The sequence below is a fragment of the Triturus cristatus genome, chromosome 3_1 (genome assembly GCF_964204655.1).
Source record: "Triturus cristatus chromosome 3_1, aTriCri1.1, whole genome shotgun sequence".
In the NCBI taxonomy this organism is placed as follows: domain Eukaryota; kingdom Metazoa; phylum Chordata; class Amphibia; order Caudata; family Salamandridae; genus Triturus; species Triturus cristatus.
The window spans coordinates 1,043,840,767-1,043,857,372 of NC_140583.1; the positions used below are offsets into that span (position 1 = coordinate 1,043,840,767).

The 16,606-nt window shown below is 46.6% G+C and overlaps 1 protein-coding gene across 1 annotated transcript in view; it reads left to right on the forward strand.

The window, feature by feature from the left end:
* SIK2 (salt inducible kinase 2) overlaps positions 1-16,606 on the forward strand; it is a 352,896-nt gene that overhangs the window by 327,263 nt on the left and 9,027 nt on the right. Inside the window, exons 11-12 of the mRNA XM_085645799.1 lie at positions 2,800-3,087; positions 12,421-12,584. Of these exons, the coding sequence (XP_085501925.1) occupies positions 2,800-3,087; positions 12,421-12,584 (452 nt within the window). The remainder of the gene's footprint in view (positions 1-2,799; positions 3,088-12,420; positions 12,585-16,606) is intronic.

The window sequence follows — 16,606 nt, forward strand, 5'->3', positions numbered from 1 at the left end:
CTCCCATCACATTCTAGTTTCCTTATCCATCCACAAAGGTTTGAGCTAAATATGTTTAGCTGCATGAGTGAATTGGGTAAATGTTTTCTCTTTCGTCTTCCTCTTAATATTCTGTTCTGCTCCCATGTCATAATTCTGTTTTAAACAAATGCAAAGCCAGTGTCCATGTTTAAAAAAAATATATCTTTGAATAGCACACACTTTTATTCTAACCAGTAACTGCTCCCAAACAAATGTGCCATCTTACCTATACATTATCACTTAATCGGTACCTTCACCGACTGTAAATACCAGATCCAAAAAAAGGCATAGACCCTTTTGAAACAGGTGACCAAGGTGCTCCTAGCCTGCCTGTGATGTCACTACTGTGTCAAACCAATCTCTGTACAAGTGTATTCCGTCCTGCGTGCAGTCATGGATGGCCACATGGTGTCTTTTGAAGAGCACCCTGTTCTGGGCAGTGAAGTGTGGTGAGGTCCATGTCTGGTGGCTAGACTCCATATCCCCTGTTACTTGCCTGTGGTCTGACGTGGAAATGAAAGGGGGCCAAATAGTGGCTGATAACCCTCGCTGTGCTGCGTGGAGCAGTAGTGAGTCATTCCTTGTGACAGATTTGTGCTTTCGGAAAGAGTAGTAAGATGCTCTCTCAAATTCTAGGCTGCTAAAAGCGAGGGAGAAAATCTTTACAGGCCTTATAAAAGACACTGAAGTAGGAAATACATAATTTCAGTTTTGGATTAGTAATTCAGAAAAACGAGTTTTTGTACGAAAGGTGGTTCTGAGTTGTGCATGATGTGGATCTGCTGGGAATCAGGTGCCCCATTGTAGCGCTCGACTCTTTTAGGGTAGTGAGGCAGCGCAGTCAAAGGCAGACTCAGAAGAGATGGTGTGGGCTAGTGCCCCAGTCCACAGGCACACAATAAACGACACCCAATAAATTACTGTCCAGTCAGTGCTTTTTCTTCCAAAAGGTAAATTACTTTACTAAGCACCCATTATGCATTACTACATTTCAATTTACAAACGTCTTCATGCTGACAGGTTAAAATACCTGCGTGACACCCTCCTAACAAGGCACTGGAACAGTTGGGGTTCGCACCTGGTTGCAAACTTCATCAACCACGAGTGGATTCTTAACACCTCCTGGCCTCTAAATTTGTATATTTCTGTAGGAGCTTGCTCTTTTTGTAGTCACTTCTTCCACAAGACCTGTATGCTATCTGGGCACCTGGCACCTTTCCTGGACCAGGGTCTTTCTCAGCAGCACCCACAGTGCCCAGAAGGCAGAGTGTCCTCTCTACCTGCACTCACCAGACCCAATGGCTTCCTACCCCCTTGCAAAGCACCTGTGTCAGTAGCAGTCAGGAGCCTCCTCTTTTTGGAGAACACGCCTGTTTGACCAGTCCAAAAAAGATCAGGGTAAATCTCAATGGTCCCTCCGCACCACCTCACCCACGCAGGTCCAAGCGTCTACTGTCCCTCATAGAATGTAGGGGAAGGGCAGCGCCACTAGCCCTGGATACACGAATCATAGTCCCTGGGTGCCAGATAAAGCCCAAAAGTCCTAGAGCCCTTCTCTGAAGGAGTGAGGCTTCTTCTAGCTGGGCATTCCTCTGGCATCCCTTCCCCATGTCTAGACGCTTTGCAGCACTCTTTTCCTCGTGCAGGGATTTGTTAAAGTAACAGAACCACCTAGAAGGAAGGCACCCCTGTCAAATCCTAGGGTGACACATCAACCCCCAACCTTTCTACACATTTTGGGAGTTTCTAAGATGGCGCTGGCAAATTATCTCTTTAAAGACCTTCCTTGAGAGCCTAAGCCCTACCACTACTTGCTACAGCTGCCTGGTCCTTTCCCTCCAACGCTTCAGAGGGCAGCCCCTTCTGTGGCTGGCTTCAGTAGTCTGGCTACCTGATATTGTTTCTGATGGGTTGAGCCTTCCCAGGCCAACTGCAGTGTGAGAAGTAATTAGTACAGGCGGGTTTGTCCCCACCCGCTCCCTTCCCAGGAGCAGGCCTAACTGCAAGCTAATTATCCTATTGCGCAGCCTTTGATCCTCCAGCAGGCCAGCAGAGCAATTAACTTTTCCCAACAGGGTGATTCATAGGCCCATATCTCATTAGGGGCTAAACCATAGAAACTTTGTACATTTTGAGTTTGCACAAGGAGTGCATATGTGTGAAAATTAATGTCAGATCTTCATTCAGCATCCTGATTTACCGTAATAATGGTGCATCAACTGAGTCTTCAGGCCCAACTATGACGAAATTGTAGTTTGGTGCTGATTTCACCCAGAATTTATAATTTGGTAAAGCACTCCAGTTGTACATAGTCACGCTAGTAGTTCTGATTAATGTCCAGACCTGGTGTGTTGGACTGTGAGCAGGGTCCCACAGTCCTTTCCAGTCTGTATCTTGTACCAATTCATGCCTCCTCATGGCACATGCAGTGCCTCAAGCTGTATCGAGATTGAAGATTGGGCTTCAGGCTCATTGTTGGTGAAAAGACTGCCTTAAAATATCATTTGTCTCCTGGCCTAATTTCCCTTACTTTTTTGGTGATAATAGAGGTCTGCAGCCCCTTTAGTAATAAAAAAAATCATACCATGAAGCAATGCCCTTCAAATCTCATCAAACAAAATTTGGGGATCTCACAGATTAAAAAAAAAACTCCATTACTTATATGAAATTATTGCACATAGTTCTATATTTTTTTGTTTCAATCATCAGGTTCATTAACTTTTTACTTTCAGAAATTACAGCAGTTTTAAAAAAAACATTTTCCTTTTACTTTGCAAGGAAAACACTTGGGCATAGCCAACAACCCATCATTGGGAAGCGTGGACTCAGAGTATGACATGGGCTCCATACAAAACGACCTCAACTTCCTCGAAGAGGTCCCGGCAATGAAGGAGGTGGTGCTTGTGAACCAGCCAGTGGCCCGCATGACTCCGCCCTTCCTGGGTATGCGACCCGTCAACCCTGCTGCCATGCAGGTATTAACATCTCAAAAACGTGAAGCACACAACAGATCTCCGGTCAGCTTTCGGGAGGGGAGAAGAGCATCAGATACTTCTTTAACACAAGGTAAGAGATGAGATTCATTTTAGAAAGCATAGAAAATCATCTTAACATTAAAAAATGCATGAAATGTTCTTTCCCCGCTCTAGAATGCTTACAGTAGCAGTTTTCCAACCTTTTATATCCGTATAGAATATAAACTGAAGCATATTTTCAACATTTAAGATAATTCTAGAATATCTGCAAGAAATTAATTTTTCTTCTAAATGTTTCTAAAATGGGTAAGCAGGTTCTCACACTATTAGATCAGTCTAGTGTGTGCACCTAAGTGTCTCTAATATATTAGATCGTTCTACAATACATATGTCTGGTCAATGTTGTAGACTGCGCTCTAGAGCTACTTCTCACCCTTTCACTTCATCCTAGAACGCATACAAAAACATTTTCTTGACTATCAGAATAATTCCAGAATGCTTGAATACTTTTTTCGTTCTAGGTCATGGCTTTTTTCTCACTTCTGTAGGATTCTAGAATGTAGAGGTGTGGGTATAGACGAAAAGCAAAAAATGTATGACAAACACACCTATACGCGAACTGTTTGATATTACCCAATAAAGCTAATATATCAATGTTTTTGCATGAAATTTCAGTTTTTTTTTTTTTAAGTTGATACTTCAACGTATTACTTTTAGTTTATTTTTGTAAGATTTTAACACTAGTGCTCACGAGCAGAAAAGGTTGTTTAGTATTAAGCCTGATGGATGGGAGTAGGGCTCGAGGGAGTTTGTTGAAGATCTTGGTTGGAATATCTGGAAGCATAGTTAAATCCTTCTAAATGTATTTAGTTAGTTTTTGTTTTTATAGCGCAGGCATTAACCAATCGGATGTTGGAGCACTTTAGTGAGAAGGGAGGATGGCAGTCTTACACCAGCCCAGTACGTTTGGTCTGCGTGAACTGTAATTGGCTGTTCATCAAAATATACCTAGACTTGTGTTCTCTTGAAAAGTGGTAGAGGGCCCATTTCTCCAAGTAACCCGGGTCTCTTTGGAAGGCCTGGTGGTAGTTATATCGAAATGTTACCTCTCTGAAGGGTGTACAAAATTATAATTTCTCGAAGATGTACTGTGGATAAAGTTTAGGGCATAAATATATTGGATGCAATATTTCTCCATTCAAATATATTTAATGGTCTATTGATCGTAAAAAAAAAGTGGATTTTGCTGTTTTTCCATTCTTCAAAACTTTTTTACCATGACTTTTGACATTGGATATTTTTTGAAATGTCAGCAATTGCATGAAGTCGTCGAAGTTTAAAAAATATTTCTATGAAATTGGCAGAATCCAACTCCTTAAACACTGCAACCTATACGCCACGGGGTGCTGATTTAGCGATTTTTAGCGTGTACTATATATGTGCTGTTTTTTTTAATACAAGGTCACATACTGGCCTCCTGAGTTTATACACTTTGCAATTAACAATTTCGGAGGATCCATTAATAAATAGCATTTTTGTTTCGCTATGTTAAGTTTGCCAGATCCAGTCACTCTACCCGAAAGATAGTTTATAAACTAAATTTTCTCAGTAGTCCTCAATGTCCTTGGTAGAGTCATAAGAATCTGCTTCTGGCAACCAGAGTAGCAAATGCTAAATTTTTAAAGGCTCCATTCATTTAGATCTAAATACTGCATACAATATGGTCGCCTGCCGAGATGGAACTTAGCAAGTGGTATTGTGTGCAACTCATGTGAACCCATTTTACTTTCCTTTCTTTTAAAATTCGTATTTAGTTAGCAAATTTCTCTTGACCTCTGCAACCTGTTAGGAATGGTAAACTAATATCCAATCAAGCCATTCCCTTATTTAGGAACCCTAAGCTCCTTTTCAACAGACCCCATATGTCCAGTTGTACTTTGATTCATGCACTGTGGTAGCGGTCTTGGTTTGCTTCCTATGAACCATTTCGACCGACTCTCCTGTTCATAGTGACTGACAATACAAAAGCCCATGACTGGAAACATTGTGCTCTGAGGATATGGATCGGAGTGGCAAATACATCCGTGTCTGGTGTTTGTGGCATTGTTGACCAGTGCTGAATAATGAGATGTGCAGGAGCCAGGAGACAGAAACTCAAATACTATTACTAACAACTGCACTGCATACGATCACCTGCTGAGATGAAACGTGGCAAGTGGTGTTGTGTGCAACCTATTTTAGTGTCCTTTCTTTTATTTATATAGCCGATTGTTCCTTTCCCAAAGACCTCTACACGCTGCAGATCTGACAGATAGATCCGAATTACTGGTAAATTAGTGGCAAGAGAGGTAGTCAATGTAATGTGCACTTAAGTCAAATCTTCTCATATCACTTGTACTATCATGCCACCCTTTCCTTATCTCCGAGTATGAGCCACCTCTGATGCTTTCTTTCTCTCAGCTGCATGGATGCTGTTGGATCCAGATTATTACATGCCTAAGCGTGCCACAGTATCCCATCATATTTACATTTACGACTGAAGGATAAATGAAGGGAATGTTTCAATCGTAATTAATGCATCAAGAAGTTCCTAGCTGCAGGGATTCAGGTGCATTAGTTGAAACCTCAACACCGATGCAAACAAACCATTACTGGTGAACAAGACTTTCCGAAACAACAGAATAGCGAGGATCCATTAGGGCTGTCAGAAGAATTGACTCTTACAGGAATGCTGATGCAAGCAAGGAACGTTTACATATAAAAGCAAAGATATACTGGGAAGGTGGTCAGTTGGCCAAAGGCAAACCGGAAGGGACACTATCTGAAAGAAATAGGTATAGATTCCTTACCTTAGTATTACCCCCCAGGCGTCAGACTGGGTCCAGAGAATTTTTTCGTCAGCTGTACCCCTGCGTGTCGAAAGGTGGTGTCGGTCGGCTCTGCGTTCGTCGTTGGCGTTGTGGTCACCGGGATGACATCACGTTAGCGACTTAGACGCCGCCCTTGAGCGCCGTCAGTTCTTTCTTTTTCCGCACCAGCAAGCGCAGATCCTGAGAGAGCGGTACCTCCAGTCACTTTTTGACTGACTTTTTGGCAACTTTTGTCAAAACCGTTTTTGAGTCTTCGACTCCTGGTGCACGAGGGATGCCCGTCTTCAAGGCCTGCGGCTCCTGTAGCCGACTGTTTTCAGTGACGGATCCGCACCACGTGTGCCTCTTCTGCCTGGAACACGGCCACGATCCCAAGTGGTGCTCCGAATGCCGGACCATGAATCCGAAGTCTTTGCGGGGGTGGTCCCGAAAGCTTCCCGAGGCCCGTCAGTCGGCTCCGTGCTGTTCGAGGTCCCGGTCGTGTGGGAGGTCGAGGGAACAGTCGCGGAGCCACCTCCACCACCAGTCTTCTTCCAAGTCTTCGCACTCCTCAGGTAAGTCAAAGCAAAGCACAAGAAGAAGTCAAAGAAGCATCGTCGCTCTTCAACGCGACGAGGGATGCGGGTGGTGCCCCTCCCACGACTCCACGTGCGGAGCACGAAGGGTCGACTCAGTTTCCCTCCCTTCCCCGGACCCGGAGCTACCCCTGCCCAGTTTCGCCAATTTTATGACGCCATGCATGCCATCTTTGGGCAGTCCGACTCAGCCTGCGCGCCTTCGGGCCCCGCGGACTCAGCTGGGGGCCCTGGGGCTTAGACGCCGGCGGCTCCGGCACCACAGGATCCCCTTGGATCCAGGCCTGGATCCCGATCGGCGCCGGTCAACCTGATTACACCTTTCCCGGCGCCGAATCCACTGGCACCACGTCCGCAGCGACGCCAGTTGTTACCCCAGCTGGCGTCGACCCCGGCCTCCACCTCTTGGTAGACACGGAGCTGGGCTGGCCTAGACCGATGCCGGATCCGGCGCCGACGGGTACTTTTGTGCCCTTGTTTTACCCTGGCTCTTTTAGACCAGATTGGCAGCCAGAGGAGGGCTGGGAGGGGTCTGGAGGCCTTTTAACCGACCAGTTGGGTTATGAACCAGACTGGAGAGAGGAACTGGGAAGCCAGTGGTCTGGATACATCACCAGAACTTGGCATGTTGTCTCCTCCTACTGTGGCTATGGAGGAGGGAGCGTCTTACGCCATGGTGTTCTATAGGACGGCCGCGTCTCTCAACCTCGAGCTATCTACGGTGGCAGTTAGGACTAACCTCCTGACAGAGGTGCTTCAACCGGCAGCAAGCTCTTCGGAGCCCTTGCTACCGTTTAATGAAGCCCTCACAGACGTCCTTTTGGGCACCATGCTCCAGGCGCAACACTCGGGCTCCTGTGGATAGGGTGATTGCCTGACGCCACTGCCTGGTCCCGGGCGATCCCACTATCCTCTCCCAACACTCCACCCTTGAGAGCTTGGTGGTCCAAGCCTCCACCTCCAAAGGCGCATTCCCTAACGCACCACCTGATAGGGAATCCAAAAAGCTGAACCATCTTGAGAAGGTGTTTTCTTCCTGCCAGCTTGGGACTGCAGTCAGTAAACACCTCATGTCTATTGGGCCGTTACACCCACCTCGTGTGGGATACGGTGGCGCAAGTGCTGCCCCAGTGCCCGGAGAAGGCTCTGGCCGTACTCTCCCGTGCAGTTGAGGGAGGGAGAGACTCAGCAAAGTTTACCATGCCCTGTGGGCTGGATACCTTCGACTCACTAGGCAGGACTATTTTCACGCCGGTAGTCCTTCAACGCTACGCCTGGTTGAGGTCGACTGGTTATTCCGAGGATGTCCATTCCACTCTTATGGACATGCCCTTTGATGACCGTTGCCTATCCGTCGACCAGGCAGACAACGCGCTGGAGCGCTTTAAGGACTCTCGGGCTACGGCCAGGTCCTTGGGCCTCTCCACCATCCGCACAGTGCATTCTGCTTTTTGCCCCTTTTGCAGCTACGGAAAGGGTGCCCCGCCATGTCCTGCCAAGAGCCACAGGCCAGCGCAAGCTGTTCAGCCCCTGTGCGAACGGGGACGTGGGAACCACCGCTGTGGTTCTGGGGTCCAGCGGGCAGGCCAGTCCACCACAGCCCCTCCTGCAGCAGCCTCTAGACCCTCCTAGTACGACCTTTCAGAGCCACCAATCGCCAGTGGGCGGCAGGAAACGCCATCACCTCCCCCACCGGCGCACCATCAAGTCGGACAGGTGGGTTTTGCAAATAGTCCGAAGAGGCTACTCCCTCCCCTTCGAGACTACCCCTCCTTCCATGCCACCTCAGTACCATCGCATGTCGGAGGATCATCTGGCCCTTCTCCAACAAGAAGTTTCAGCACTATTGGCCTCCTTACATGCCACCTCAGTACCATCGCATGTTGGAGGATCATTTGGCCCTTCAACAACAAGAAGTTTCAGCACTATTGGCCAAGTGAGCTATCGAACACGTTCCTGTCCTAGAAGTAGGTTGTGGTTGCTATTCCCAGTACTTTCTGGTGCCCAAGAATCCTGGATCGCAGGAACGTCAACCGCTTCCTTGGGAAGGAAAAGTTCAAAATGTTGACGCTAGCTCAGGTCCTGTCTGCCCTTGACCCTTGAGACTGGATGGTTGCATTAGACCTGCAGGATGCATATTTTCACATCCCCGTCCTGCCGGGCCCACCGGAGTTACCTGCGGTTCACGGTTGGCCACAAGCACTTTCAGTTTACCGCGCTCCGCTTTGGCCTTACCAGCACCCCTCGTGCGTTCACGAAAGTGATGGCGGTGGTCGCAGATCAGGGGTTCCAGTCTTCCCCTATCTCGACGACTGGCTGTTGTCTCCCAGCATCCCACCACCAGACTATGGCAGACCTCCTGCACTTGCTGGGGTTCTCCATAAACGTACCAAAGTCACACCTGACTCCTTTTCCAGAAGCTCCTCTTCATCGGAGCGGTTCTGGACACGACGCAGTTTCAGATCTATCCTCCCGAACAGCGAGTCCGGGATGTTCTGGCTATGATTACAATCTTCCAGCCTCTATCCTGGGTTTCGGTCAGGATGACCCACAGGCTACTGGGCCTGATGGCCTCCTGCAGCCTGCTGGTGGACCATGCCAGATGCGGGCTCTGCAGTGGTACCTGGAGTTCCAGTGGACTCAACATCAGGGGAACCTGTCCCATTGCGTCCAGATCTCGGAGGGCACTGCACCCTAATTGCGATGGTGGCTGACCAACCAGGATTGGGTCGACGGCAGGTCCCTCTCCCTTCCCCAACCAGAGTTCACAGTGGTGACCGATGCATCACTTCTGGGATGGGGTGGTCATATGGGGGAGGCGGAGATCAGAGACCTCTGGTCTCCGGCGGAGTCCGAGCTCCATATGAACCTTCTAGAGCTTCGGGTGATCCGTCTTACACTAAAAGCATTCCTTCCCTCTCTCCGGGGAAGAGTAGTGAAGGTGTTCACGGACAACACCACTGCCATGTGGTACTGCAACAATCAGGGCGGGGTGGGGTCGTAGACCCTATGTCAAGAGGCTCTCTGTCTTTGGCATGGCTGGAACATCAGGGCATATCCCTGGTGGTTCAACACCTGGCAGGTTCCCTAAACGCCAGGGCGGACGAACTCAGCCGCAGGTGCATGATGGATCACAAATGGCGTCTTCACTTGGAGGTGGCGCAAGGTCTCTTTCAGCAGTGGGGAGAGCCTTGATTAGATCTATTCGCCACTGAAGAGAATGCGCAATGTCAGCAATTCTGTGTCTTGGAATTTCCAAGGCGGCACTCGCTAGGCAACACTTTTCGTCGTGAGTCGAGTTGCGGTCTTCTATACGCCTTTCCACCTATACCGCTTCTGCCCAGAGTGCTGGACAAGATCAAGCGCGACTGGCCCAAGTCATTCTTGTGGCTCCGGATTGGGCACGAAGAGTCTGGTGTCCAGAGGTGCTACAAATAGCCATTGATCCTCCGATCAGACTGCCTCTTCAGGAGGATCTTCTGTCGCAGCAGCAGGAGACGGTCCTCCACCCGATCCTGTCCAGCCTCCACCTTCTTGCGTGGAGATTGAGCCGCGGCAGTTGACGTCATTTGACTTGCCTCCCGAAACCTGTGATGTTATCTTTGCAGCCAAGCGTCCCTCCACTAAGACGGTATACGCCTGTAGATGGAGCAAAGGCTGTGGATCCCTTTTCCGCCCCTCTTTCTGAGGTTCTTTTGTTCCTCCTTTCTTTGTCCCAGCAGGGTCTGTTCTGGGCACTCTAAAGGGCTACCTCTTAGCCATTTCAGCCTTCCTTAGGCTTCCTGATCAGCCTTCTCTTTTCAAGTCCCCTGTTGTAAATAGTTTCCTCAAGGGCATTACTTATCTTTTTCCTCCTATTCCCTTCGTAATGCCTCAGTGGGACTTCAACTTGGTTCTGACTTATCCTATATGCGCTCCCTTTGAGCCACTTAATAACTGTCCTCTTCGTCTTCTCACCTTAAAGTCTGCTTTTCTGGTTGCCATCACCTCGCAGGGTGAGTGAGCTCCAGGCTCTTTCTTCAAATCCTCCTTTTCTGGCTGTTCATCCAGACAAGGTTATACTAAGAACCAGACCTTCCTTTCTTCCCAAGGTGGTTACTTCTTTCCACATTGGCCAAACCATCACTTTGCCCACCTTCTTTCCAGCTCCGCATCCTTCAAAAGAAGAAGAGGGGCTCCACCATCTGGATCCAAAACTAGCACTTTCCTTTTATTTGGATCGCACCAAACAATTCCGGGTGGATGACCAGCTCTTTGTTGGCTACGTGGGTGCCAAGAAAGTTTGGGCCATGCACAAACAGGCCATCTCTAGGTAGGTCGTTTTGTGCATTAAGGCTTGCTATTCCTTGGCTAAGAAGGAGCCTCCAGCGGTGCTGCGCACCCATTCGACCATGGTGACGGCAGCTACTACTGCTTTGGGACGAGGAGTCTCCCTCAGTGACATCTGTCAGGCAGCTACGTGGGGATCTCTGCACACGTTCAATAGACACTACTGCCTGGACAGCCAAGAGATGGCTTTTTTGGCCGTTCTGTTCTCCAGGACTTTCTGGTGTGAACTTGGTTCGCAGACCCACCTCTGGGGTTGGTATTGCTGGGCTATCTTTTCTAAGGTAAGGAATCTATAACTGTTTCTTTCAGATGAACAAGTTACTTCCCTTCGGTAACAATATATCTGTAAGAAACATAGGTTAGTTATAGATTCCTTACCATCTCACCCATCCTCCCCGTTCCGCGAACTGACTTCTAGGGTCAGGGAATCCCTTTCAGGGCCCTAGTTTTGTGCACCAGTGGTCAGTGTTTTACATGGCTCTGCGCTTCTGGCGTGGAATGTTGTGTAAAAGAACTGACTTCAGAACACAAGTGCGGCATCTAAGTAGCTCCTGAAACGTCATCCCGGCGACCACGACGCCACCAATGAACACGGAGCCGACCAACGCCACCTTTCGACGCGCAGGGGTACTGCTGAAGAAAAAATTCTCTGGATCCAGACTGACGCCTGGGGGTAATTATAAGGTAAGGAATCTATCTTACAGAAATATGGTTACAGAAGGTAAGTAACTTGTTCAACATAAAGAGTCAAAAAAGGAGACCGATCCTCTTAAGGCATTGAGGCCAGTTTTCATCACTATGAGGAGTCTATTAGAGGGATATGCTGCTTCACTCACAACTTTCCTTTATTGCTTATTAAATACAGGGCTAGGCTGAAGGACTGAAAAACAGCAGCCCTATCACCAGAGTGTTGTGGGTGCAGTAGAGGAGAGCAGACCTCAAGTAGAGGTGTGGTCCTTGAACAAGGAGTCGAGAGACGAAGCTTGGTGCTAGAGCAATCGAAGTAACCTTAAGAAGTTCATCACAGTAATAATAGCAGATGCACAAGAACTAACGTCTAGCTGGGATTGTGGAGGGGGCTTGGTAAAAGAATTCCCGCAGGCCTATTGTGCACAGATGTATACTATTGCTGGAACAAAGGCAGACCTTTATTCCAAGGAGTAATATACAATCGTGAAGAGAGCATGATTTCTGGTGGATCCAGCTATTGTCGAGGACCAATGAGGAAATAGCCCCAAATGATCCGCTTACAAAGCATATCGGTTGCAATAATATGAGCAGATTTCCGTGCTCTGTGCTTGTTTCAAGCATGGTGGAGGACAGCGAAAGCTCAACTGATCCATTCCTCAGATTTTGCAAATTGTCAGTTGTATGTTTGTTCAGGGGGAGATGCAGGTGGATACTTATTGCAGAAGTGCTGGTTGGTGACGTTCTATTTTCCACAATTATGCTGTCACCTAAGGAGGGAAAGGGTGATATGTTGTGTGTTAGGTAGTTCATGGGATTAATGCATTTAGTGCAAGGTCAGCAAATTACATGTTCGTTAAAACTAGGGACATAAACTTAAATAGAAGTAATTGTTTAACTTACACTGTTTTGAAGTCGCTAAAGCGCAATTTCTAATATTTAAAATCTTTGGATCTTGACTAGGAATTGTGGCATTTCGACAGCACCTTCAGAATCTGGCAAGAACCAAAGGCATTCTGGAGCTCAACAAGGTCCAAATGATGTACGAGCACATCGGCTCTGATGAAGAATCCAACCTCGCATCTACATCGCCCCATCTTCAAGACCTCACTAATGACCACCCTCAGGTACATTGCATTATACACTGGGGGAATCCGAATATAGTCTTTGCACCGTTTCAGTTCTGGACTAAATCACTAAATAATAATCTCTTTAAGAGTGTCTCACTTTTTTTAAAATACGTAATTCTTTCATTCATTTTTGAGGATAAAATATTTTTGATGCAATATGGTTTCTCGTTAAAGATGCTTTTCGTTTTTCTTTAAATGAATGCTGGTAACTGCCCCAGGTGCATGTTTTAGTCGAATGTAGAACGAGCTTTTCAGCTGTTTAAGTTTCCTCTTTGAAAGCTTATTAGTTGGTTGTTTTGCAGGCAGGGTAGCAGACCTGGCATTGACAGTATAAGGATCTTCCTGTAAATGCCAGCTGCAATCTAAAAAACAGATGCAAAATAGACAAATATTTTGCCTGTCACAGGCATGGAGAATTTTTCTTGTCTGAAGTGGATTTCAGTCCCGAATTGGTAGTTCACTGTGGATCTGAGAATTTGGTGCTCTCTTTTACAAGTGCAAAAACAACAAGGTGATGGATGGAATGCTTGAACTAAACTTAACCACTAGCAATCGCTCAGGACGCATCCCTGGACTGGTTTCGCCCATGTTATGGGTTCTTCAGCCAGGTATAGCGTGGTTCCAGTGGCACAGTGTGCATGGTAGCCACATTACAGAATACCTGTCCCACTTAAAGCGACATATTAAAAGTATACAAAAAGTAAATGATGGAATGCTTAAATTAATTTCAACCACTTATATTTACTTGAGCCGCATCCCAGTCCATTGTTATTTTGCACACCATGCCAACTCAGTTTGGATCCAGCAATTGCCAGTGGCTGAGAATAATTGATGTATTCTATCCATTACCTTGTTGTTTTTGCATTTGACCCCCTAAGTGCCACTGGTGAATGTATGATGCAACAACGCATTCCATTACCACACAAGTCTTTACAACGCATATGCCTTTCCCACGCATACCTTTACATGGATAATGTAAGTATAGATCAGGGAAAAACCCTGTGTGTGTGTGTATATTCAGTGAAAAACCAAAGGTTACAGGGACGTTATAGTTAGGCTGACATTTCACTCATACAAAACCAGAGAAATTCAGTAGTTATAGTTAGCTGAGCTCACTATAACTTGCGCCCCCGCAATGCACTGCTTCTGACCTCACATCACATCACTCACGGCATGGTCAGTGACATCACTACATTTCAGGAGGGACCAGGAGGGCTTCTTGGCCCCCAAACTCCCTCTGGAGCTAAGGGGACTTTATCCCCCAACTCTTAGTGCATCGGAAGGCAAAATAGGGAGGGGGGCATGTCCTTTGACAATTTATCAGCAATCCTGCTGGGTGGGGCTTACTGGAGGTAATAGGAGAGTTAGTTGGGCCCCCAACTACCCATCTTATTACCTCTTGTAAGTCCCATACAGCAGGATTGCTTAGATCACACAGCAGGCCACGCCCCCTTTCTCCACTGCTCTGTAAACATGCATCGTGGTGCACTACTAGTAGGGGGATGACGTCCCCTTGGCTATTAGGGGTCCTTAGGGGCCACTACCCCGCCAGTAGGTTCGCTGAGAGGTTTTAAGTGGCTATGCTCTCTTTCTCCTCCACTCTGCAAACACGCCTCCTGGTGCACTACTATTCGGAGGATGAAGATTCCTGGACTCTTAAGGGTCCTTGGGGGCGAACTAGCCCTCTTCTTATCTCCAGTAAGGCCCACACAGCTGGACTGCTGAGAGGTGGTCAGAGGCCATGCTCCCTTTTTACACCACTCTGCAAACATGCCTCTGGGTGCACTGCTGCTTGGGGAAGAAGCCCACTTTAGTCCTGAAGCCCTCAGGAGACGTCGCCACCCATCCATTTTAAAAATGGTTTTATGCCCCTTTTTCTTTATTTTCACTTTTTCCTTTGGGACACTGCTTGAAGCCAAGTCCCAAGATGGCTGCCAACGCTTCCTGGTTGAAGTGTTGGCAGCCAATCAGAGCAGTGCATTTCTCTGCACGAGCTCTTTGTTTGCGAAGACTTCACGACCAGAGATGTCACTATAATTTTAAACAAAAACTACTGAACGGATTTACCCCAAATAAGCAAAAGGCACTTCCTTGAACCCACATCTACATCCCTGCCAAATATGGTGCTAGTCGTTCAGTGATTTGGGCTGTCGGTGATGCTAAAGGTTCCTATTGGAATAAGCATTACAAACGCACCCATATTTCGCACCTAAATTCTCGGTACCCACTGCACGGATCACCCCCAAACTTTCCTTGACAACCAGAATCTTACCTTGACACTCTTTTTTTGGAAAATGTCATGAAGATTGGTCACACAATGCCAAAGTTATAGCGAAGTCAAAAAATGCTCTTCCTATGTTAGCTAGGTCCCGGATATATATGCCTATGCTGTTTGAATAAACGGCTTCCAAAGTTTCCCTGAGTGGCCTCTTACCTTTCTCATCAGAGGGGTGTTTGTCTGATTGTATATATATATATATATATATATATATATATATATATATATATATATATATATATATATATATATATATATATATATATATATATATATATATATATATATATATATATATATATATTACATTATCAACCCCTCAATTCGACCTCCCCTAAACCCTAAATATATCCTTACAACTCAGTGCCCTTACCCACCCCTAAAAATACACTTAACCACCCTTACCACATCATACTCTTACCCATCCCTAAATACTAAAAACACCCATACCACCCAATACTCCTACCCATCTCTAAACCCTAAAAAACTCCTGCCACCCAATACCCTTACCCACCTGTTAACCCTAAAATCACCCTATACCTACCCCTAAACCACCCTTACCCTAATTCCCGATATATACAGATGCGTGGTAATGACTAAGTGTCAAAGGTTGTTTCCCATGACGGGTATGCCAAGACGTGAGTCCTGGGTTCACTGTACCACTGGAACCAAGCTTAACCTGACTGAAGAGCTCAAAATAAGAGCGAAACCAGTCCTGGATTGCTTGCTTTCCGTTTCAGGGAGGACCAGGCCTGGCAGTTCGGTCTGTACTGTTCCCATGAGAAGCAGGGTCAAGACTGATTTGCATATGGGTGGTTTTTGAAACTGAGGTGGCATGGTTTGCAAAAGAACGATGGATTGAGTTGTGGCCCAAGTGATTGCCAGTGGCTGAGATTAATTAAAGCTTTCCACCCATCACCTTGTTGTTTTTGCATTTGGCGCCCCAAGTGCGCTGCCAGGCTTGCTCAGACGTGGATTTTAGGCTCAGTGTGCCACTGGAACCAAGCTATATTTTTGTTTTGCTGCTGTTTTACAATATCCTTTTTTGGAGAATAGTCGTGAGTGCATTTTGTGTCACTTTTGATTTGGTGAAGTACAGCTACCCACGCTTGCAGAGGAAGACACATCACCTTACAGCTAGGGACGTTGTGGATAGGTGTCTGACAGATGGCAACTCCCAAAATTAACTCCTTCCTGGTACTTTATATGCAAAAGGATGGGAACGCTACATTTTTCTCCACTCAATATGTAACTCATTGAAGGATTCAAGATAAAGGTTTTATGTACGCATTGTGATCCTTAGTTATAGCATGGATCATTAGCCAAAAAGCGACCTCCAGCATTCATCAAGGAAAGTTAATTCCTGAGATGCTGAGCAACTCTCCCAGTACTTTACAACAACACTGTGAAAATGTGATGGACATGTTTGAGCCCAAATAACCCTGGTTCACTCACAAGCAACACAATGTGCTCGTCTTGTTATTCATCCCCTCAGCCAATTTTTTGCTCCTTTCATCTCTTGTCGGAAGACGAAATTGCACAGCTGGGCCAAGAAAATAAAGTCCCCATAGCTCCCTGTGGAGTCGAATCCAGCTCCATCTATGAGGAAAATTGTCCCAACCCTTGCAGAAGTCATCACAAGCGTAATTAATAGTTCCATTTTAAGTGGTTCAGTTTGTGACTTATTAAAACACAAACATACTTGTGGTGTAGAAACCTACCTACTGTAACCTAGCAAGGT